Source organism: Eublepharis macularius, chromosome 12 (genome assembly GCF_028583425.1).
Source record: "Eublepharis macularius isolate TG4126 chromosome 12, MPM_Emac_v1.0, whole genome shotgun sequence".
NCBI classification, from domain to species: domain Eukaryota; kingdom Metazoa; phylum Chordata; class Lepidosauria; order Squamata; family Eublepharidae; genus Eublepharis; species Eublepharis macularius.
In genome coordinates this window covers 47,088,620-47,112,256 of record NC_072801.1, presented here as the reverse complement: position 1 = coordinate 47,112,256, position 23,637 = coordinate 47,088,620, and the positions used below count along the sequence as shown (strand labels likewise).

General features: G+C 44.4%; 1 protein-coding gene across 1 annotated transcript in view; it reads left to right on the top strand.

The window, feature by feature from the left end:
- The window catches only part of PRR12 (proline rich 12), a 40,660-nt gene extending 17,343 nt beyond the window's left edge, over positions 1-23,317 (top strand). Inside the window, exons 5-14 of the mRNA XM_054992891.1 lie at positions 3,209-3,821; positions 5,633-5,952; positions 7,364-7,480; positions 7,965-8,098; positions 10,111-10,565; positions 11,611-11,736; positions 14,585-14,682; positions 16,490-16,618; positions 19,581-19,676; positions 20,064-23,317. Coding sequence (XP_054848866.1) covers positions 3,209-3,821; positions 5,633-5,952; positions 7,364-7,480; positions 7,965-8,098; positions 10,111-10,565; positions 11,611-11,736; positions 14,585-14,682; positions 16,490-16,618; positions 19,581-19,676; positions 20,064-20,204 — 2,229 coding nt within the window. The 3' untranslated portion in view covers positions 20,205-23,317. The remainder of the gene's footprint in view (positions 1-3,208; positions 3,822-5,632; positions 5,953-7,363; positions 7,481-7,964; positions 8,099-10,110; positions 10,566-11,610; positions 11,737-14,584; positions 14,683-16,489; positions 16,619-19,580; positions 19,677-20,063) is intronic.
- Positions 23,318-23,637: the final 320 nt, after the last annotated feature.

The following is a 23,637-nucleotide window of genomic DNA, read 5'->3' as shown; positions in this document are numbered from 1 at the left end:
AGGCAGGCCATTCCACAGGGTAAGGGCCACCACATAGAAAGCCCATGTATGGGCTTCTGTTGATTTCGCCCGAGTGCAGGCTGGCACCTGCAAGTGACCCTGTTCAGATGAGTGAAGCTGCCATGGAGGAACATAGGGAGGGAGGTGGTCCTGTAGGTATGCCAAGCCAAGGCCATGAAGAGCTTTGTTTGTGATAACCAATACCTTGAACTGAGCATGGTAGCTGATAGGTAGCCAATGGAGTGACTGCAGAATGGGGGTGATGTTAATGATCCTGCTCGCTCCTGATAGCAGTCGAGCTGCAGTGTTTTGCACCAGTTGGAGTCTCCTAGTTAATTTGGATGGGAGACCTATGTATAATCAAATCTTGATGTTATCGTAGTATGGATCCAGGTGTCCAGGTCAGCCATGTCAAAGTAAGAAGCCATCTTCCAGGCTACAGTGAGGTTGTAAAAGGTGTTTTTTGCAGCTGCCTTAACTTGTTGTTCTAGTAGTAGCACTGGATCCAGTATAACCCCTAAGCTTTTAACCCTGCCTGCAAGGGTCAGACAAACTCCATCAAAAGTGGGGAGTACAGTGTCTTTCAAGATCTCTGCCTTCCCAACAAGCATTATTTCAGTCTTGTCTGGGTTCAGTTTCAATCTGTTCATTTTCAGCCATTTCACCACAACTGTCAGGCAGCAATCTAAGATTTCTATTGCATCCTGAGGGGACCTGGATAGCGAGATATAGAGTTGGGTGTCATCTGCATATTGGTAATATCCAACTCCATAGCTGTGAATGAGTTCTCCTAAATGAATAACATGAGAGATAAGAGTGCTCCCTGTGGAACCCCACAAGATAGCTCCCATTCTGGAGACAGCTGATCTCCAACAGCAACCCTTTGCGTCCGTCCCATGAGAAACGATTTAAACTAGTCTAAGGCACATTGTTTGATGACCACTTCTGTCTCTAGATGACTCAACAGAATGGCATATTTCTGGCCCTTTACTGCTATTTAAACCAGAAGCGCCTCTCACTGTTGGAGAAATTCTGGTTATAATTGGGACCAAATTCTTCTGTGGCCATGGAGTTTTACAAGGAAAATGGTTGCAGAGATAAGTTTGAATATATATACACACAGTGTTTGAATGGTTCTAACATTCGAAGATAGGGCTTGCAACATGTAAAAAGAGAGCCAGCCACATGTCGCTGTAAGGTCTACAATCAGGACACAAGGCCAAAACCTTCTTATCTGATTTCCCCTCTGCTGTCTGGTTTTCAGGGTTACGCTGCCTCTAAACATGGAGGATCCACCTGGCCATCTTAGCTAATATCTGTTGATGGACCTGTCCTCCCAGAATTTGTCTAATTCTGCCACCATGTTGTTAGCATGTTTTGAAAGAGCCTATGAAATGTTTTTTGAAAGGGTCGGGGGGAGACAGCGTGCAAAATTGGAGTTATACAAGATGAACCTGCAAGGTTGCCTTAAACTGCATATTTTGTTTGGAACATAGAATTTGTTTCCTTTCTGAAGAATTTTCTCTGCTTCAGTGCAGAAAGGAAGTGTTCCTATCGAAGCACAACGTTTTGACCACAAATTCTTTGACTAGGCAGTTTCTTTTTAAACATTAAAAGTGCACAATTAAAACTCCTAAGATTTGCAGTCTTTAAGCTTTTTAAATATGGAATTAGCATCATTTTTCTTGGCATAGAGCTTGGGTTTCTTAGGTGTACATAATGAACAAGCCTGCATGGCAGGTTTTGTAGACAGCAGGAGTCCCTTGTGATCTCTGGGGAGCAAGTGGAAAATAAAGAAGTAAAAGATGACAATTTGAGAGCAGTGAATGAGAAGAAGAGATGGTGCATGATTAATAGACTTGCGTTTGTATGTGTGCTACCCTTTCCACATAAGCACAAAATCTTTCTGCCTGACAAGTATCCTAGAATTTCTGATTTTCAAAAGGTGAGATTTCTAGTCCTTATGATAATCATGGGAGGACTTGAGTCTGCTTGAGGGTGAAAACGAGAGCAGAGCTGGCCAGGGGGAGGCAGCCTTTGGGGCCACATTTCCAAAAAGACTGCAGCATCTAACTGTGAAGATGTTGCTGTGTTGGCAAACAAAAGGGATGTGTGGGGTGGGATGACCTCACCACATAGCCAGGTGCCATATGAGACCAAAGAACAGACAGGTGGGAAGGCAGAGGTCCAGATCAAGCAGGCCTCAGAGAAAGAAGGGAAACCTGGTAGCGACAGCCCAGCCATGCACTGGATACCTAGAGTAGGAGTGGTTAGCCTGGAGGGTACCTCTAGATATGCTGGATTATACTCTTGTTGGCTAAAATGTTGTGCTGTGGAGTGCAGCGGGGGCAAGAGGGGCAGGCGCGCATGCTGCAGGAAGACCCAGCATGCCCAGGAGGGACCTTAAAAGGGTGGCCCGCCAGGAGATATGGTTAGAGCCAGATGAAAAGGAGTGAAGTAACTTCTTCTGGGCATGGACCAAGGGAGTAGATTTATCTTCCCCAGGGAGTGTGTATGCAGTACTTTGAACCAGCCATTGGAGAATAAACAGTAACAATTGTTCTGTGCTCTTTTCTCCATATCTGACAGTGACCCGCCTCCCCCCCCCCCCCATGACTTGGAATAGAAATTTTTACCCAGACTATGATGGCCTGGTGCCTTCGTCTGCCAAAGCCATTGACTGGGGGAGAGTGGCAAGGATTATACATGGCCAACCCATGAGCAATGCTACCAGCTCCTCAGGGGCTTTCCAGTGTCCCATTAGCTGAGAACTGGCCCCATGTGCTGAGCAAAAGAATCTGTTCTGCTGTTTGACATGTGCGCTGAGAGGTTGAACTAAGGCAGATCTTCCAGTTGCTATCTGTGCCGTACAGAGCTGGTCTGTTGTTCTGCCTGATCCTAGAAAACGGGCACTAGGTCAAGAGGACTTTGGTCACTTTGCCCCCTTTTCACCTGCCGTCCAGTTCCTTGGGCTGCAGGGAAAACACAAGCATCTGAATGCTTGAAAATCCTAACTTTCTGGGAAGCAAAATAAAGTGCAAATATTCTTAATTTTTATGTCTAGGTTTTGTTGTTCTGGAGGGCTGATGCATGGTGAAGCTCTGAAAAGGAGGTGTCTAAGTAAAAATTGGAAGATGGATTTGGGGGAACTGTGCCAGGGATCTTCTCAGTCTCTCCCTCCCATTCCTTTCCCTTCTCTTTCCTTCAGATCAAGCTGCCAGTCCCCAAGGGTCTGGAGGCATCTCGGTTGGAGACTCCCACTCCGTCTCATCAGCCAACTCAAGAGAGCAGTTTGGACAGTAGCCAGACCCGGGAGAAAATCAAACAGAAGATCAAGGAAGTGGAAGAGAAGCAGCCTGAGATGAAGTCAGGGTTTATGGCATCCTTCTTGGACTTCCTCAAGTCGGGCAAACGTCAGACGTTGCCTTCATCTTCATCCTCTTCGGCAGCCACAGTGGGGGCTCCTGGGGCGGCAGTTGCAGTGGCCTCCTCTTCAGGCAGCCCCTCCAAGACACCACGTCCCCCATCAGCTACTTCTTCGTCGTCATCTTCCCAGCCTCCACCTCCCTTCAGCATGGCACCCCCGATGCTGCCGGGGGGCTTGGATGGGCCCGAAGGGGATCCAGCTGGACTTGTCATGAGCTGTACCAGCCCCTGCAAGCGGCTGGATGAGGAGCTAAAACGTAACCTGGAGACTCTGCCTTCATTCTCCTCTGATGAGGAGGACTCAGTCAGCAAGAACCAGGATCTCCAGAAGAGCATCTCCTCGGCTATCTCGGCGCTCTATGATCCCACAGACCGCAAGGAGGGGGAACCTAGTGGTGAGTACTGGGAATACCTGTCCACACCAACAGCCTGAGTAGACTTGTCACCCTGATGTTTTCTTTCCTTGTGTGTGGGTAATGTGCTGTCAAGTTGCAGCTGACTTATGGTAACTCAGAGGTGGTTTGCCGTTGCCTGCCTCTGTGTAATGACCCTGGACTTTCTTGGTGGTCCCTCATCCAAGTACTAACCAGGGCTGACCCTGCTTAGCAGCCAAGATTAGATGAGATCAGGCTCGCCTAGGTTATCCAGTCTTTCCTTATATGACTGTTAAACATCTTGCTTTTGACTAAACAAAATCCAGTTAATACCTTTTGTTAAAACAATATTTCATGGTTTTTGGGGTTTGTTTTAGATTTTGTCTACGTTCTCTTAGCTCCTATACATAAAACATTCTTAATGATCCACTCTTTTTTCATTGCAGTTAATTTTTTCCCCTGTTCATTTTCCTCTTTTTTTGCCAATTACTCTTAGTAAGGACTGGAGCTCTTGTCTACAAGTGTTTTCATCTTTCATGGCATACAGACACCAGATGGAGAAGATTTTAGAAAGGGTTTTTTAAGTTAAAGGAAGTCCAACTCTTTTCTCTGCAAGGGAATGAGTGTTTTGAAAAGCAAATGCTTCCAGTGGCAGCTCTAGTTCCTCTTACATTCCTCTTCCTGCTCTCTGGAGTTTTCTACTCATCCCGTGCTTTTGACCCTTAGAATCGAGAGGAAAAGTCAGCAATTTGACACAATGCTGACAGATCTGAGAATGGATCTCTGGAGCATTTTTTTGTGTGAGCAGCGGAGCTTGCCCCCCTCCCTCCTTTGTATCTAATCAATGGAGGTGAGTGGTAACCCTTTACTCCAAAGACAAGGTTTTCTCAATCACAGGCTGTGCCCTGAATCTGCTGTTCTGTCCTCTTATGGATGTAAAGGCATGTGTTGAATAGCAGTTCTAGGGTGTTGTTTGAGGTTGGAGAAATTGTGTGTGTGTGTGGGGGGGAGAATCCCTTTTCCTTTGCTGGGGGCCCACTTGAAAAGTGGAGTGGAGGCTGCATTACCAATACAAAAATAGAGAATTAATATATGAATCTCCCCTTTCCTCATGGATTCATATGCTTCCAGATACAACAGGTTCTTCCATACCTTTCTATCATTCCTACACCTGTCTCTTCAGAACTTTCATCTTCCCCTGCAAATCAGGGGATGTGATTGTTGTCAAAAATAATCACATGGTTCCTCCTGAGCCTTGCAGTTTATGTTTGGAATTGGGGCTGTGGAGCAGTGGAAATGGTACATGTGTGCATGCATCCATGTTCACCTTTAGGGTGGGTCCCAGAGCTGGCAAAAATATCTATCACTAATGTTCTTAGGAAGATTAGGAAACTTACTACCCAGCTGGCAACAGCATCTCATGTCTGGAGAGAGGTCAGAGGCATTATCAGTGTGGCCTGTACAACTTGTCACAGAATGCATCGGTGGCTGCTAGCTTAGACTTCTTTAAAAGAGTGACTAGACAGATTCATAGATCTGGCATTCCATGTTCAGAGGCAGTGTACCTCTGAATACTCATAGTTGAGGGGCAAGAATAGGTGATTTGGCTTCCATGCCCTGCTTGTAGGCTTTCTGGGGCCATACTAGTTGGCTACTAGGAAACAGGTGCTGGATTACATGGGCCATTGGTATGATCTAGTAGGACTGTTCTTACGTTCTGTTCTTCTGTCAGCTCAGATCTTCCACTAAATCATCCCTCTCCCAATTTTCTGTACCTCTTGACTGCTAACTCATTGACACTCTCCCTTCCTCCCACTTCTCTCCCATCAAAGATGTGCCACCAGTGGAGGAGAAGCCCCCGAGCCCATCTCCATCAGTGGAGGCAGAAACGCAACCAGAACTGCCCCCACCACCCATCTCCCCAGCTCCCTCACCCAAGGAGCCCCCTCCAGTCCCTGAAGAGCCACCAGCTCAAGCATCCCCCGAGCCCGAGGATCCAGAGGACACACGGCCCCTTCACCTCGCCAAGAAGCAGGAGACAGCTGCCATTTGCGGGGAGACGGATGAAGAGGAGGTGGAGAGTGGTGGGGAGGGAATCTTCCGAGAGCGAGATGAGTTTGTCATACGAGTTGAGGATGTTCAGGCCCTCAAGGTGAGTCAGGAGACCTATGCGCTGCCTGGATGTGTCCTTTTAAGACTGTGGTTTAGCAGAAATGTATTTCAAACAAAGTTTTGAAAGGCATTTTCAAAGGTGCTTTGCATATTTCAGTGTTCGAATCTTGGGGTAAGGCAAATCTGTGCTTTTTAAAAAAAAAACTTCAAGTCCCATTCTTGTATCAAAGCAGTCTTCTAACCAAGGAGACATCAGTTTCATATTTGCCCAGTTTCAGTGATGATTCAATCCCTGATGCTTCCAGATTTGTGCTTTCTTTAACAGTATTTGAAATACTTAATTTTACCAAACCCAAAATTATTGCATCTAGAAAAAAATGAGTTTTAGAATTTCTCAGAATTTCGTATCTGTCAATCTATCTTAAGAAGAAATTAACTTCCATCTTGTAGAAAATTTTAGTATGTGTGAGTGAGGTGGGGGGTACCTCAAATATGAACCAGAAGAAAAAAGGGGACTAACAGTGAGAAATAGGAAAAATTAACAAGATGAAAAAGAAATTCACATATACCAAAATGAAAATCTGTTGTTACTGAGTACAATGTCCTCTAAATATGCTTTACAACTTGAGATTTTTTTTAAAAAAATCTTCATTAAATTGTATCGGGTTGTTATTGATGTTTTGTAGCTGAAACTATTTCTGACTTAACTGAGCTTTTATTCTTCCCTTCTCCTGAGGAACTCGGAACGGATGTGAATCCCCATCTGTTGATAAGCCGGGGGTGTGTGTGGCTTTGAAGCTCATTAGAGGACCTTGGTTCAAAGTGAGAATTTGAATCTGGGTTTCTGTGGTCCTAGTCCCACACTTTCACCACCGCATTGCAAGGGCCCACATTACAGTGTTCTTAACAAGGTGGATTCCCTTAGAGAAGTTTATCATGCAGTTGTCACTGAGCTAGAGCCCGGTGAGGTTTTTTTCCAACAATTTCAGTATCCGTCTTAATTGTGAAACCAGAGAGTTCCTCTAGAACAGAGCAAAAAAGATACCGTTTGCAAATCTGATGTTATTACGGTGATCATGAAAGCATTCTAATCAGTATAAATTATCATAGAGAAACCAGCTTTTTGTTTCTGTGGACTCTGTTCTGTAGCTAACTATGGGAAATCCAACTTGTTAGTAACAGCCTAATAGTTTAAAGAGGACAAACAAGCAGTGGAGGAGAAGAGTGCGTTTTGGGTCTCTCTCAGTGCAGTCTTGAGCAGAGTTACATCCACCTAAGCCTGTGGACTTCAGTGGACTTAGAATTGTGTAACTGTGCTTAGGATTGTCCTGTGTTTCATTTTTGCTTTGCTGCAAGCTTGTCACAGTATTACAGTAGGGCTTGTAGATAGTAAGGGGGGGGGGCGGGTTGACATGTCTGTGACCAGCATTGCTTTTTCTGTTTTCCTGCAGCTTGCCCTTCAGACTGGGCGAGAGCCACCCCCCATCTGGCGAGTACAGAAGGCTTTGCTTCAGAAGTTCACCCCTGAAATCAAGGATGGGCAGCGTCAGTTTTGCGCCACCAGCAATGTAAGTGTCCCTGCCATCTGGCCTGTCCCAATTTACTGCTACTCATATGTTACGCTTCTACAAATTGTGCAGATCTGTGAAGTCAGCCAGCACAGGCAGAGAAGTTCAGGTCTCAGATATGAGAGACATCCAGGGCTTGCTCAACTGTGTTTGGTGTGATGGGATTTGAATTGGTTTCTTCTCTTCCTGCTGCTGAGAAAATAGCAGTTTTTCCACCTTTGTGCCATGGTTATGATGAGAAGTCAAGCCAAATACAGAGAGACTTTTTATGGGGGGTGACCTGTGAGATATGTGCATCACCCTCCCCTCAGCCACTTTGGGGCATGTCTTGCTCTTTCTGATTGTTCAGCTGGGCCCAATGAGTATCTTTATAGAAAGGATTGGGTATTTTTAGCTCCTTGTCTTCTTTGATTCTAAAAAAGGGATTTTTCCTTCTCCACACTGTTGATATTCAGTTCCTTCCTTCCTTGATTTTACCCCTCAGTATTTGGGCTATTTTGGTGATGCCAAGAACCGGTACCAACGGCTGTACGTCAAGTTCCTGGAAAACATCAACAAGAAGGATTATGTTCGTGTCTGCTCCAAGAAGCCTTGGCACCGGCCCCTACAGGCTGTCAGGTAATGTGAGAAAGGGGGGGGGGGTAGGACTAATGGGTTGGATCTTACCACCTTTTCTTCTGGTGAAGGAAGTAAAGGGGGGTTCCTTTTGACTGTCAGATGAGGCTATGCTGTGGATCATGGAATCTGCATGGCAAAATCCCATAAAAATGGAAGCTGTAGTAACTGGGTGAGATTGAGTGAAATAGCTGGCTGGATCCCACCCAATGGGTTGAGAAGCTGTTTGTAGGGGACAGGTTGCTTAATTGGCAGTCTTCAAGGTGTGTGTGGACAAATACTTGTCAAGGATGCTTTAGGCTGTTCCTGCATTGGACAGAGGGTTGAACTAAATGGTCTGTAAGACCCCTTCTAGTTCTATGATTCTATGAAACAAAATCTGTTATTGGTATGTCAAGTTCTGTAAAAGAAACCTCTTGTTAATTACCTCCCTACCACTGTCTGGTCCCAGTTTCTTCTGGTTTCTGTTGATTCACCTCAAGTATGAGGTCTTTTGTTTATCCTCTCTCCATCCAAAAGAGCATAGAGCTCAGACTCTTCGCTTCCCACCTATGTAGCTATTTAGTAGATTCCCTTTCCCCAACCCCACATACCTTTCAGGGAACTTGATTGTGTAAGGGACTAACAATCTTTGCCTCTCCTCTGGGCTTTTTCTGTGCACCCTGAGCCTTGAACTTGGCTTGTTCTATGTCTGAGGGCCACCTGCCTAAGCTTGTCTTGTTCTCCCAGACTGACAGCTTTTATTGTCCCCTCAGCCTCTTAAAGATTGTCTCCATTGAAGCACCCCTCAGCAAAGGTTGCCCTGTGGCCCACTTGTCTGTGTTTTACTCAGATTTTAGGCATGTTCTTTTAGTGGTCCAGATTCTCAGCCTTCATATTTTAAAAAGTCTCTAGCTCTCATGGATGCAGAGAAACAAGGCAAAAAGGTCAGGCAGTATTCTACCTGTTCGTTCTATGAAAAATGAGCCTGCCTCCTGTTGTTCTAACCAATGAGGGAAGTCATAGCTACAGTTGACATACTTGATGCAATAGCACCCCTGGCATGCTGGGAAGAAGTAGCAGTAATGGAAGCCATCAGGTAGCTGATCAGATATTGCTCAGATGCCAGATGGAACCCGTAAGTCCTTCAAAAGGCTGAGACCAAAGGAAAAATGTTGTAGTCTGTGGCCCTGTAAATGAATTTCACATGCGTTAGATGGCTTCTGTGATGGAGCATGCTTTCTCTTCCAGTAGCACTTCCATTTAAACAAAACTAATCATGCTGTGATGGAAGTGCTAGCAGAAGACGAAGCATGCTCCATGGCAAAGGCTGTCTAGCATGTGATGAACTTGTTCATAGGATCCAAGCTCTTTTTATATTGGAGAATAATTTTATATGGTGCAAGTGAAGTGACAAAAAAAATTGGCCTGTGAGTATTAACTACCAAAGAAGGTATCAATTGCAAATGTACAGTATCATATACAAGTGTCCATACAAGCATCTTGAAATCTTCCTGTTTTTACATAAATCTTCTCCAGACATCTCTTCTGTGATAGTTGAATTTCTTTGACTCTGGGATTTCCCTTTTTAGCTAATATCAGCCTGCCCTTTGTCACCAATCTCCAAAATTACATACAATAAATTGCCAGCTGAGCAGTTGTTCCTAGAAATCTTTTCCGTGGAAAAGATCAGGTTAAAAGGTGCTCACTTGGATCCTTTCCCCCTACTTTTGGTGGTGGTTGCCAGGAGCTGGGGTCAAAAGCAACCAGCAGACGGGTCCAACAATTAAATGTGCTTGATTTGCATAATCACCTAACCATGCATAATATACAAATCAGGCTGTGTCCAGATTTGGGGAATACAGCAAGCCTATACTCAGCCTGCCTTGCATCAACAACCCCCCTCCCCATCTTAGCAGGCATTGCCTCTCAGCTCAGCTCCCCTCCCCCCTTCATACCAGAGCTTGTCTCTAAGGCAGGAGCACAACCAGTTTTTGGATCGTGGTAGTCTAACATTTATGTCTTCTCTGGTACAGGAGACAGAGCCAACCCAAGGCCTCTGGCCCCAAGGCTCCAGTGACACCCAAAGTGGAGAAACTCGAGAAGCCGGAAGCCCCAGAGAGGGTTGAAAAACCAGACAAGCCCGCCAAGACAGAGAAACCCCCCAAGGCAGAAAAAGCAGACAAAACTGAGAAGCCCCCCAAGGCAGAGAAAGGGCCTAAGCTGGAAAAGCCTCCCAAGGTTGAGAAGCCTGAAAAGCCCCCCAAGGCGGAAAAAGTGGCCAAGGCAGAGAAACCCCCCAAAGTAGAGAAAACCGACCCCCCTGTGCCTGTTCCCCCCAAAGCTGCTCCAGCCAGCGGGACTTCTAAACCCAAACCCAAGCCAGCCAAGGTGAAGGCGGAGCCACCCCCCAAGAAGAGGAAAAAATGGCTTAAGGAGGCAGCATCCTCCTCCGATTCGGATTCCAGCCCTGACCAGCAGAGCGAGGAAGGTGAGTAGAATTGGATCTCCAATGCCAAGAGGATATGTGATGATGGTGCATGAAGCAACTCAGCACTCTACTAAGTATCCTGGAAATGGAATGGAAGAGACCCAGAGCATCATGGGATTGGATCCAGAGGAAATTGGCAATTTCCACTGATTTTCCCCTTGCAGCTGCAGACTCTCTTCATGTCATTCCTTAGGGTCCCCTATCCTCCAGGAGTAGCATTTTGTGGAGCTACGTGGGCTGCAGTGGAAGGGCAGAGGCAGGAAAGCCAGTGAGAGAGGCAAAGAGCCAGTGGTTAGAGTGCTGGACTAGTATCTGGGAGACACAGGTTTGAATCCTCACTGTTCCATGGAAGCTTGCTGGGTGACCTTGGGCCAGTCACACACACTCAGCCTACCCTTCAGGGTTGTTGTCAAGATAAAATGGAGAAGACTGCTTTGGGTTTCCATTGAGAAATGTGAGGTGTAAATAAAGTTGTGGAAAGTTTAGACTGGATCCAGCCTGTGTGGAGGAAATGGTCCATACTAAGATATGAAAGGAAGTGTTTTGTCATAGCTTCAAAGGAGCCCCTGATTTAAAGGTGAGATTTCTAAAATGGAGCAGAATATAGACAGCCGAGGTGAGATGGATTTCACAAGGACCACTGTGCCAGATTGAGGGCTAAAAGTTGATGGGGGAGGGGTTGTTAAAGGTAGGAGCTTGCCTTGTCTATGAGGGGCTTATATTTTAAGAGCCAGGGTGGGGCAATATCAATACGACAGTCTTTGTATAATGCTTTATCTGTGTTCAAAGCAATGCCCCTGCAGTAATCCTAACAGCAGCCCTGTAAAATAGGCTGGCGGTAGGGGAACTGGACCATCTACTGAGTTTCTGGTTGAGATCTGAGCCAGCCGTTTCCTAGATCACAGCTCATTCTCTTTACCACAATGCTGCGCCAGTTGGGAAACTTTTCCAGTTTAATCAGAATAATAACATGAGAGGTATCAGGGAAATCTGCGTGGTGGTGGTATTTTTCTCCTTCTCTCTCAATGTCCCTTTTTCCACCCAGAGCGTGTGCCGACAGGCCGTATTTTAAATACACGAGCCATGAAGGAGATGTACCGCAGTTACGTGGAAATGCTGGTCAGCACTGCCCTTGACCCAGACATGATCCAAGCTCTCGAGGATACCAACGGTGAGCATTCTTCTGTGCTGGTGATAATACTAACTGTGGTGTGGGGCAGTAGGGGAGGCTTTTTGCCTCTCTGATTCAGAGGCTTTTTGCTCCTATAAACTCATTCCTTTCAAGTCTTGTTCTTTTCCATCTTTTCCTCCTGTCTCCGACCCCATTTTTTCTTTCATTGTTAGCCTTGGTGGCAGAGGTTCAAAGACTTTTTTGTCCCCAAGAGATAAGAATAGATAGGGGTCAGCGTCCTGTTTCCCATAGTGCACAGCCAAATGCTTCCAGGAGCTCTGTCAGTAGGGAACGTAGTCAACAATACTTCCCTGTTTATTGCCTTCCCAGAAGCTCATATTCAGAGAAAGGTTGCTTCTGAACCAGGTGGTTTCATTTATTTACATTGTTTATAATCTGTCTTTCTGAGTCGCAAAGTGGATTACAGGATATAAAACAGTGCAGAAAGACAGAATAAGACAACCAATAAACAATACACTAGACTAGGACTACAGAATTAGAGAATAATGTGCACAGCAACCTGTTTAAGACAAGGTATACTACATCAATAAAGAAATCAGATTGCAAGAGAATGCAGTAAAAGTAGGTGATACCTACAATAATCTTTGCAGCAGATTACAATCTTGTTCCATTATAAAGTTGCCTGTCTGAGCTGTTCCATTCTACTGCAGTTCTAATCTCTATTTAATTTTTTAAAATTTTATTTATGTTATTTATAGTCCGCCTTTCTCACTGGGACTCAAGGCGGATTACATAGTGTGAGATCAGTACAATCAGTAGCAAGGACAAGGTTAGGCATTTCCACACAGTGTCAAGGACATTTCCATAAACAATGTCATAGGGTAGATGAATACAAGTTTACAGAGACCTAGCATTAGCAAGGATCCAGTTCAGGGTTGAAGGATTGCTGAAACAGAACATAATCCATTCTAGGATTGACATTAGACAACATGAAGCACAAGCAATGTATACGAGCCCGTATTAAAAGCAACAGATAATATGTAAAGCAACATAATGGTGGAGCCCATGGTTCCCAGCTCATTGGTGAAACATCTGAGAACCCCTCCCAATAATACCGCCCTCTGATGTGAGTAAAAAATGTCTTCTTGAATAATAATGTTTTGCACATTCTGTAGAATATTACGTTAATTATAGGTATCCCCATATTTGCCTGATTCCATTTTAAAACCATCTATACTAATGACAATCACTTCAACTTGTGATGGTGAATACCATAATTGTGAAATGTACGTTAGATGAATTAGAACCTTTTGAATCTCTGTTGCCAGTCAATGTATTTGGTTTTGGTGTTATAGAAAAGGGAGGAAAAACTCTCCTCGCTTTCTCCATGTACAATATTACAAGTCTGCCTTGTGCTCACTCCTTAGCTGTCTTTTTTCCTAAACCAAAAAGTATTTTCTGTTAGGGCAGGTGCTGCAATCCCTTGATAATTTTGTCTGCCTCTTTTGGGGCTCTGATAGTGTTGGGAGTGGGGGTATCAGGATTGTACTTAGTATTCCAATTGTGGTTGCACAGTACACTTACGAAAGGACATTGTTTTCAGACCCATTCCTAATAAACATATGTATGGAATTTACCACCATGCACTGACTTGCTGTTTTATTCATTCACAGCTATCTGATCTCTTTCCTCATTAGTCTCTGTTGGTTCGGTCCCCATGTCATCATCTTTATGCAGTGTTCAGATATTTGGGTTTTTGGCCCAGTCCTTTTTTTAAATGGCACTCAGTCTGAGTTGCTGTTTTGTTTCCCATTCACCCAGTTTGTAGAGATGCTTTTGGAGAGCTTTTTATTGGCCGGTTTCATCTGAAATCATGAGGTGTCAGTTTGCAAAGCTGGCTACTAGACTCCCCTCTGAATCTGTTATGGGGAAATTAAATAGCATCCAGTCCCTGATCACATCTTTGGGGAACCCACGTAGTTGCTAGAAAAATCCTGAGGCAGAAACCACCAGTCTTTCCTTTTTTTGAGGACCTAGAAAGTTGCTCTTCTTTTAAAAACAGAAAGAGAACATTTTGAAGGTGTGAGATTTTTTCTGTACAGTGTAATTCTAGTTTGGGCTTTTTTGCTTATAGAATACTGTGGCATTTTTCATTGTGCAGTTTAGTGGGGAAATAAGGGCATGTTGTTGAGCATTGCAAACCATTAATCTGAAGTTAAGTAAATTAGCATTTGCCTTGAAAGTGAGCAGATTATTTTAATGAATAGCACAAGCAGATCTTTTTAAGAAAATAAGTTCCCATGCAAGAAATAGCCTCTTGAGGGGCAAAAATGCGGCATTTAAAAATTGTTATGCTTATTTCCATTATTGTTGCTGAGCGTCAGGCATAGAAAACTGGATTTCTTTAGGTGAGTAGCTGTATTGGTCTGCAGTAGAAGAGTCCAGTAGCACATTAACTTAAATGAATGAATGAAAGTTGAGTTCATTCACAGATTCAGAACAGTGGAATCCCAGGGCTGAATAGGGTCATAGAATTTTTATCTCACTATAGATGTTAATTTTCTGCATTTCCTCCCCTGCTGCAGTAAAGCTGAATACATTTTGCATTGTACCTTTCATCAAGACTCTCTCTTCTTTGTACTTACACTTTCAGACTGGGATTATAAAGGCTCAGGGATCTCCATTCCTAGTTGTAGCTAATGAAAGGGCCTTGACTCTCAAAACCTTATGCCCTGGAAATCTTGTTGGTCTTTAAGGTGTTACTAGACTTAAATATTGGATTTCTTCAGTGCAGAATGCTGGTTCTCTACAGTATTAACCTCAGGCCCTGTCCCTTCTTCTCATGACTAATTTTGGCTCCTTAATCTATTTTGACAATCTTCCACAGATGAACTTTATCTCCCACCCATGAGGAAGATTGATGGGATATTGAATGATCACAAGAAAAAGGTGCTGAAGAGAGTGTCCCTTAATCCCTCGCTACAGGTATGGGAATAGGGCAGGAGGGGAAATTGTGTTATCCTCCCAGAAATTGAATTGTTCTCAGATGTTTGTTTTAGTCGGTTTGTTTGGTCACAGAGGCTGGGGGGTAGATATTTCCTCCTTGTTCACCTTCACGACGGCTGTGTCAAGGTGAAGGAGCAGAATGGGGTTGGGAGGAAGGGAGAATGTGTGCAAAATTTGAGACTTCTGGGGCTTAACTGGGACCCTGGTCCTGATCGTATTGGAATGCAGATTTCCTTCTGTTTCTCACCAATAAGATTTTCTACCTCTGTAAATGAGTTCCTTTGGGGACTTTATACTTACTTCATTTATACTCCTCCTTTGTTATTGGGACTGAAGGCGTATTACAGAATAAGACGCAATAAAAAACACCATGCATGCAAACGATGCTATAGAAACTAGATTACAAAATTAGAAAACTGTGATATATACAGCATAATATATACAATAAACTGTGCAAGAATTTTTTTTAAAAAATTCTGCTTGAGTGCAAAGAATGGAACAGCCTCTTCCTCTATCTGCTTCCAAGGTAAATTGCTACATGGCGTGAGTCTTGTCTTCTCCCTATGCTCCCAGTAGTTATTCCTCTACTCTTGGGGCCAAAGAACTCTATCAGATCATCATCTCAGAACAGGAAGTTCTACCACCTGGGTAGCTGTCTTAACTTGGTTCTCTCTGCGTTTTGTGCTACCACTTTGTAGTGAGAATCTGCTTCAGTTTTGCACGTCTTGTTGCTAGGAAGGGGATTCTAGATTGCCGTGTTTATACAGGAACTCTAATGTGCCAGAGGAAGATAGCTTGGGATGTTCTCTGTGTGTGTTCTGTTCCCCATAAGCTCAGAGCGAGTTCAGTTTTTCTGTATCATTGTCTGCGTGGAGGAAAAGGCCATATCCTTCTGCCTAATCCTGGACCTTTCCCCGAGCAGACAGCCCACAACTCCTGTAACAGAAGGGATGGCAGGCAGGAACACAGTCTTGGAAGCATAGCGGTATAGCATGGTAGCATCACCTCAGTGAACGATTTCCACAGACTGAGGGAGAGCAACAGATCTTTCCAAAAATGTCCCATGCAGTTCACGGCAATAAAAAAATTAAGCCATTCAAATAAAATATGCCAATTGCAAGATGATAGATTAAAACAGCAAACATATAATAAATTTCACAAGCACCATACCTCTATAAATAGCAGAAGATAAATCAGCTAGGCTTCAAATTTCATAGCAATGGATAAAAGCCACCATATAAGGGGTAAGTAAAACAGTGTCACCCAAGGTAAGGGGCAGTGATACCAAAGCTGACTTAAAAAAAATCTTTGCTGCCATCCAAATGACCGTAAAGAGGGTGCCAAGTGATTGCAGGGGAGCTAGCTGGTGCTACTGCAGAAAAGTCCGTTTTTCCTGGTTGCCAACCATCTTAACTCAGTTGGCAAAGGCATCCAGAGCAGAGCTGGACCTCAGACAATGATCCCTGTGGACAGGCTGGCCTGCATGGGACTAGAGAATCCTTCAGCTATCTTGGAGCTATATGGCAGGCAGTGGCATGCAGTTGGCTCTCAGGAATCACCTGTTTCCCACAATGAGGAGGCTTTTGGTCTGTGGTGTTGTTGGCTGAGTTACCTGAAGTTTAATCTTCCAGTCAGTGGTTGTCAGGAAATAGGGAATTTGTTTCTGATCCTCGAGGACTTTAGTTGAAGTTGTTTAGCTCCCCCTCCCCCCATGTCCCTTACCTGGTAGGTCTGGAAGTGATGTGAAAACTATGGTCTCATGATTACTGCTTTGTTTCCTATTCAGGAGGCACTCCATACGTTCCCTCAACTCCACGCCGAAACATGCGACACCACGGTCAAGTTGCGTCCAAGCGGTGAACCTTACAACCGCAAGACACTCAACAAACTCAAGAAGAATGTATCCAAACCGCAGGTGGGTATTAGAAACCACGTCCATACAGTAGGCATGCAGGAATTATTTTCTCACAGTGCTTTGCTCCACAAAGCGGCCATCATGGCTGGTATTCTGTCAGTTTAAGTCACTGTCAGTTCTACCCCACCAGTAAACTCTCAAAATGTGGGTCTTCAGCACCCAGGTTTTTGGAGATTTACCTCACTAGAAAAGGTTAATGAAAGATGAAAACTCAAACTTTTGCTTCTTATCTGCTTCTTACCGTGATCTGTTTCTTACCGTGATCTGTTGAGGTAATATTTCAGAGCATGGCATTCCATTCCTTTTCCTTGTGATTTACTAAGTTGGGGGCACCAAAGTAATGGAATCTTCAACCTCTGATACATCGAGAACATATCTGGAAGAATGAAAGTGCCCAGACTCCTGTGTCCATAAGGGAATTGCAGTGTTCTTCATCATCCACGTTCCCAGTTCTGACAGCAAGATCATCAACACCAGGAAGAGTCCATTAACCCTTGAGCACCATATTAAGCTCCATGGATTGATTAGCACTTTCAGAAGCCTTTTGTGAGGAGGATGGGACTAAAGTTCTGTATCCTGTGCTGTTTGTGGGACTTGGTGCTCTTCTGCTCTTTCAAGGAGTTGGTCCCTGAGATGCTCCTTGTCTTAATGAACTCCCAGGACCATTGAGAGCCTGGTCTTTGTAGTCCAAATTCATTGTACAATACTGGTTATGGAGAGAGGAAGCTCTCTGTATATAAACATATCAGTGATCACAGGATTCAAGTGACGAGCCGCTGTTGGTGAAGGCAGCATTCATGGGCATTGATAATCTTCTGCTCCTGAGAACCAAGTGAACGAGCAAGTCATCTTGTTGTTGGCAAAGAAGGCAGAAAAAAGCTAGCTTGGATTGTTGATCCTGTGACTCTGGAGACGAGGCTGAATGTTAACTGTATGGCGCTTTGTTTTGTCTACTGAGCCTGTTGGCTTTCCCATTCAGCACTGTGATGGAGAGCAGCTGGAGTTCTGCTCATTCCAGGGTCTCGATTGTACATTGACTTGAGATCTCACATTCCCCTTATTTTTTCTTCCTCGTCATTATATGGCCTTAAGCCGCCAGCTCTGAAGCACCATTTTGTAAGGTGGCTTTACGGTCCTCTTTAAGGAGTTGGTGGATTCATTTGAGCTAGGCTGGTGTCCTTGACTACTCAGGATGGTGGAATCAGCAGGAAACAGTTATCTTTTGAACACCTCTGTTAAAAAAGTAGAAGAAGGTGCCATGGCAAATGTGAATCTGAAACTGTTCTCCAGGAATTAAAAGCTAATCGTGAAGCCCAAATGAGCCAAGAAATCCAGGTTTGTTTCCTTGCAGTCCCGGTGTCTGTTTTGATCCTTGAATGGTCTTCAGTTGTTTCGTTGCTGACCGGTACATTTTTTGCTGAGCTATGTGTGTCTGTATTCACCCCTAGGTGAACCAGGGACTGTACAAGCACTTCACAAGGTCCAGTGAGTCTTGCCAAACATACTGATGTTTTCACAGCCCAGATTCCCTGATGGTTAGACACGGAGTTTACATGGTCAAAAGCAGGTCCATTCTGGGATAGGCTGCTGTTCTGTGGATATTGCTGTCATTTTGTGGTCCATCTTTTGATTTGAGAAGGAAGAGCAACCATTGCCAGATAGGCTCTACTAGCACCAAATGCACATGGAAATTGACAGAAAATGATGTTTGCCTTTCTTTGGAGCTCCTAGGGAAAAACCATGAAATGAATGAAAACCCATTTAAAATCAATTCATAACATAGGCGTGCAGCCTTAATTGAATACCTTTCAAACTAATTTGTTTGACTGCAGATTAAAAACAGTCTAATTTAAATTCTCTGAGGTGCTGAGCACCCCTGCAGAATTGCAGCTTCTGGAGGGTTTGAGGGAGTTGAGATGGGGAGCAGGAATCCTAGATTGGAGAAAATGAGTCCTGGACATATATCTTCAGCAGTAGTATAATAGCCATAATGTTGTAGAGATATTAAACCTCAGCAATTGCCACTTTTTTGAGAGAAAGGAGGAAGACTGGCAATTTATTATCCTAATAATTTCAGCTTTTGGAAATTGAAGCGTCATCTGCAAACTGTTATTTCAGAAGGATCAAAATTGTTCGAGACATTTGAGAGAAGAATAGCTTAAATGCTTTGTTTTGGAGTTTTGTTTGTTTGTTCTGGGATCCCAAATTTATTAAAAATATTCTCATTTTGCAAATGAGAGTTGTTGAAAAACAAGAATAAAAGTAATGCCAGTTGTCACTTTGGGGTCAGGAATTTTCCTCCAGGCCATACTGGCCAAGGATCCTGGAGGTTGTTTGTTTGTTTGCCTTCCTCTGGGCATTGAGCAGGGGTCACTGGGGGAGGAGTAGGGTAGCTGTGAATTTCCAGTATTGTACAGGAGGTTGGACTAGATGACCCTAGGGTGTTTTCCAGCTCTACGATTCTGCAACTGCTGGTAGAAGATGGAGTTTTAAGTCAGTGCCGTTCTCTGAAAATAAAAACTTAGCACATCAAGGAGGTGGCCGGTCTTAGAAGCTTCCTTCCTGGAGTGCTAGATTTCTAGCTGCACAGGATTTTTTAAAAGCACGTGATTGGGGGTGTATTTGTAGATCATTCACCTGAAGGGGTCAGACTATTTTAGAGATTAATTTTGCAGAGGCATTATAAACTGAAAGAAGAGCAAGCAGTGGCAAAATGGAGGAGGGAAGCAGGGATGAGGTTGCAGTGTGCAAAAGTGGATGGAGTTTTAGCAGGACTTTTTAAAAATCATTTTTGTTTCAAGATGACAGTAATTTGGGGGAAGGAACAGTATGATTCTGGGATATTTCAAGAACATAGAAATGAGAGGTTGTAGATTTAGGATCGAGGAAAGAAGTTGCCTGTGATCTCCTTGTGTGATTGGTTCCCCCTCCCTCCTCATCTCTGTCATCTGGTTGCTGACAGGAATTCAGCGTGGAAGTGGAGAAGTCCTTTTTCTACACTCTGTACCATTCCCTTCACCACTACAAGTACCACACCTTTCTGCGTTGTAAGGATGAGGTAAGTGAGACCCTAAACCCTTTTGCTTCTTCTTGCAGGGATCTTCTTTCGCATGTATTAGTTTCTGTTTATATTCTCACAGACAGATTCGTGGTGGGACAGGTCCATCAGTAGCTACTAGCCAAAATGACTAAAGAGAATCTTTGTGTCCTGTAACATTCTGAATACTAGTGCTATGTGGGAGGAAACATCATGTTTGTGGACCTCCAGGGCAGCGGATTGGCCACTGTATGATTACAGGATGCTGGACTAGATAGACTTTACTTGCCTATTAAATTATAAAGATGTGGAGTGAGCGAGTGTGAGCTGGAATTGATGTGTCCACCGCACATGGTCTGCTGCTTTCTCAGAGCACACACCTAACATTTTCCTTTTGCTCTCTTCCAGACGACAGCGATTGAGGGCGAGGATGAAGACCTGGGCCAAGAGGAGGTGGTGCAACAGTGCATGCGCAACCAGCCATGGCTCGAGAAACTGTTTGACTCCTTCAGCGAGTTGCTGACTCAGGCGCAAAGCAAATGTGCGTGACATGCGTGCATGCAGCCGCCCAGAGCCACGCCCCAGGAGGGGCCGCCTAAAACCCACCCCTCTGCAGAGCCAGAGCAGGAAGTGGGGAGAGGAAGGTCGAGGGGTACCATTGCAGGCAACGAATTCTGATTCTGCTCAATACCACCACCACCCCTGCCCTTTTTTGTTTGTTTTTCCTTTTTTAAAAAAAAGCAGGGACCTGGGATGGATCTTCTGTTTTGGTGGTGGGATGTGGGATGGTTTGTTATGGCAGAGAAGGACATGTGTAGGGAAGGTTCTCATCAAATATTAGAATGGTTGGATGCCCTGCCCCCCTTTTCCCTTTTGCCCTGGCTGTACAGAGAAATATTATTTATATATAAATGTATAAATGTCTAATTTGAGCAGCCTTGCCCCCTCCCTGCTGTGGTGGGGTGAGCATAGGAGAACCCATAGGAAGGTCAGAGAGGAGTGGTGATGTGTGATTTTTTTTCAAGAGCTGGGAGCTTGGGTCCTGGGTCTCTTGGGTTCTATGGGTGAACAGTGAGAAAATAACTAAGGGGAGGATCCAGGTTCAGGGTTCTATCTTGCATCTCTTCCATCAAGGCCCTTTAAATTCTCCCAGAGGTGAGTGGAGCATGGGGGGGGGGGAGAGTGCAGTGACCCCTCCCCTTTATATGGTGTCAGCTCTCTCCATTACCCGCAGTTTGATCAGGCAATATAACCTCTCTTCCCTCCCCCTCCACAAACAACTCAAATTCCATCTCTGCCAAATCCATTGTTGTTTGGTGTCAGGGGGGGAAAGGCACTTGCCCACAGGCTGACAGCAATCATTTTCTACTCTTGCTTCCAACAGAAAATATTTATTGCCAAGTTCTTCCCACCCTTGTCCCATCAACAGTTTGTTATAGGGAGCCCTTCTCTCTAGGATATCCTTTTTTCTTATCTTTTTTTTGGGGGGGGGCAGGGCAATTGCTGCTGGTGGAGCCTGACATTAGCCACTGTTGTTTGTCTCCGCCCCTCCAGCCTTGGGATCCTAGCTCTTAGTGACACATGGAGAATCTCCCGCCTTTCCTGGTACCCTTCTGACCAGTAAATTAGGGGAGGAAGCACAGCGATACCCCAAGCAAACTTGCCTGTACCAAGACTTCCTAGGTGTGCTATCCCTACCCAAGACTGTCTAAATTTTTTTCCTGAATAGCCCAACATGGGTAAAGCGAGGGTTGAAACAGCAGGTTACAGATAGGTCCCCTTGCGCCTGTTCATCTGATCTCCTTTGAGGGGGGATGGTGATTCCCCTCTTTTTATTATGGTCTTTAATAAGGCAGGATTCTACTCCCCCTCTTCCCCTCAGTTGTATATAATGTATAGGATAAAAAGTCTATGTATCATATTGTATTTGACTAACTTGAACTTAACGACGCGCAGGACTTTTTCTCTTTCCTCTCTCTATTTCCTCTCTCACCTGTAGCTGTGACGTTCTTTGGTTTGGACTGAAACTTTTCATTAGGAGGTTATTTTTTTATCGTTGTTGTTGTCGAGGGGGAAAGGAGATTCTGTGTTGCCTCCTACCCCTTAGCCCTCCTAAGCCAAGAGCCCTCTCTCTTTCTAACCCTGAAATGCTAAATTTTTTTTTTAGATTTAGAGGAATTAGGTCCAAGCCCAGAATTCCCGTCTTCAGTTCACAACTCCCTGCCCCCTGCCATGTCATTGAACTAGTCCCTACTTCTACAAACCACATGCACGCATTATTTAGCAGCCTGTTTCCATCTCAGCTCTTTCTTCCTGAGATCAACCCATTAATGTCCCAAACCAATCCCATACGGAACACAGCAGATTCCCACTTCCCAGCCAATGTCTACCTCATTCCTTTTCCTGACCTTTTCTCCTTACCGTAAATTTCCCAGTAGGATTTCTTCAGACAAGTTCAGCTTTGTTACTTTTCCAATTCATTTTCCTCTCCCCCGCCCGGCCTGAGCACACTCTGTTGATTCCACCCCTCTGCGTTCTTCTCCTGGTTCCCAATCACAGCTGTCTCAGCTTCATAAAGATATCTCATTCCTTTCCACGAGGCCAAATGAACAGGAGTGTATGAAAGTTCCCCACCACACACACCCCTTTTCATTTAGGGGAGGGTGCGAAAAGGTACTTGCGGTGGGGGAGGAGAATCTCACCTCTGAAGGAGTGGTCTTTTTTTCTGTATCAGGATTACTTTCAACACATCTCTGAAGAGCACCAGAAATGTGTTTGGTGACCCTCAGCCCCCTCCCCAGAATTTTAGGGAGGGTCCTTTTTATATATGCATACACACAACTCCCCATATCCCTCTAGATCTCATTTTCCTCCCCTAACTATTTATTGTGGGTGAATAGAGGTTGGCAAGTGTGTATGTGAGTATGTGTGGAAGGTGTGTGTGTGCGTGTGTGAAATTTGGTGTATACAAGGCCCTCAAAATGGAGTATTTTAAGGGGGAAGGGAGGGTTGACTGGAATTCCTTTTGGATGTTTTAGAGCTTGCAATTAGTTTTTAACCGCTTTCCCTACAAACCTGGCTACTGGTTGCTTTTGGGCCTTATAGTGGGAGAGTACTGTAGCTTGAACCTATACATCAGGGTGGGGTTAGTTTGAAGACAAGGGGTTTGGGAAACGAGGGGTTGGGGGGAGTGTTTCACAGTACAGGGTTAATTTTTGAGGGACACAAGAACCATTACACCTTATGGGACAACAGGTCTGTACCATCAATTCTATATGAAACCTTAAATAAGCATTGCCCCTGGGTTGGGAGGGGCAGGGTGGCCAAATCCCCAAGTTCTCAGAATTTGAGGGGCCCAGCTTCAAGTTAATAAAAACACACACACACACACCTGCTTCCTGTGACAGGGAAAAAAAAGACTCTTCTCTCCTTCTCCCCTCTATTTGGATCTTGGAAGGCCCCCTTTTTTACGACGTGTATTTCTGTGTATCTTGTTCGCGCCTCAAGGGTATTGTTCTGAGATATGGGATTTGTGTTCTGTATTATTGGATGTTCCTATATATTTTTATTGTTTATTATTAGTGTCTGAGACGTTTTTTTCTCTCAATATGTAAAACTCACATTGTATACTGTGTACACAACAAAATGACAAAAAACACTTTTCTTTGCAAAAATGAAATGCCTGATGCCCTGCTCTGTTCATTTTGCTGGAATCGAGGGGTGGGGGGTGGCAACAGTCTTACGAAAGTAGGAGTCAGAGACAATAGCCATTTGGTAGAGTGTGCTGTGAAGAAATGATAAGGGGGGGATGGTTTATAAAATAATCATTTATAAAATTATCCATGGAATGGAAAAGGAATAGAAAGCTTCTCCCTTTCCCATTATATTAGAACTCAGAGACATCCGATCTAAACACTAGATTCAGGACAGACCAAAGGAAGGACTTTCTTTACAGCAAATAAATTGTGGAATTCACAGCCAG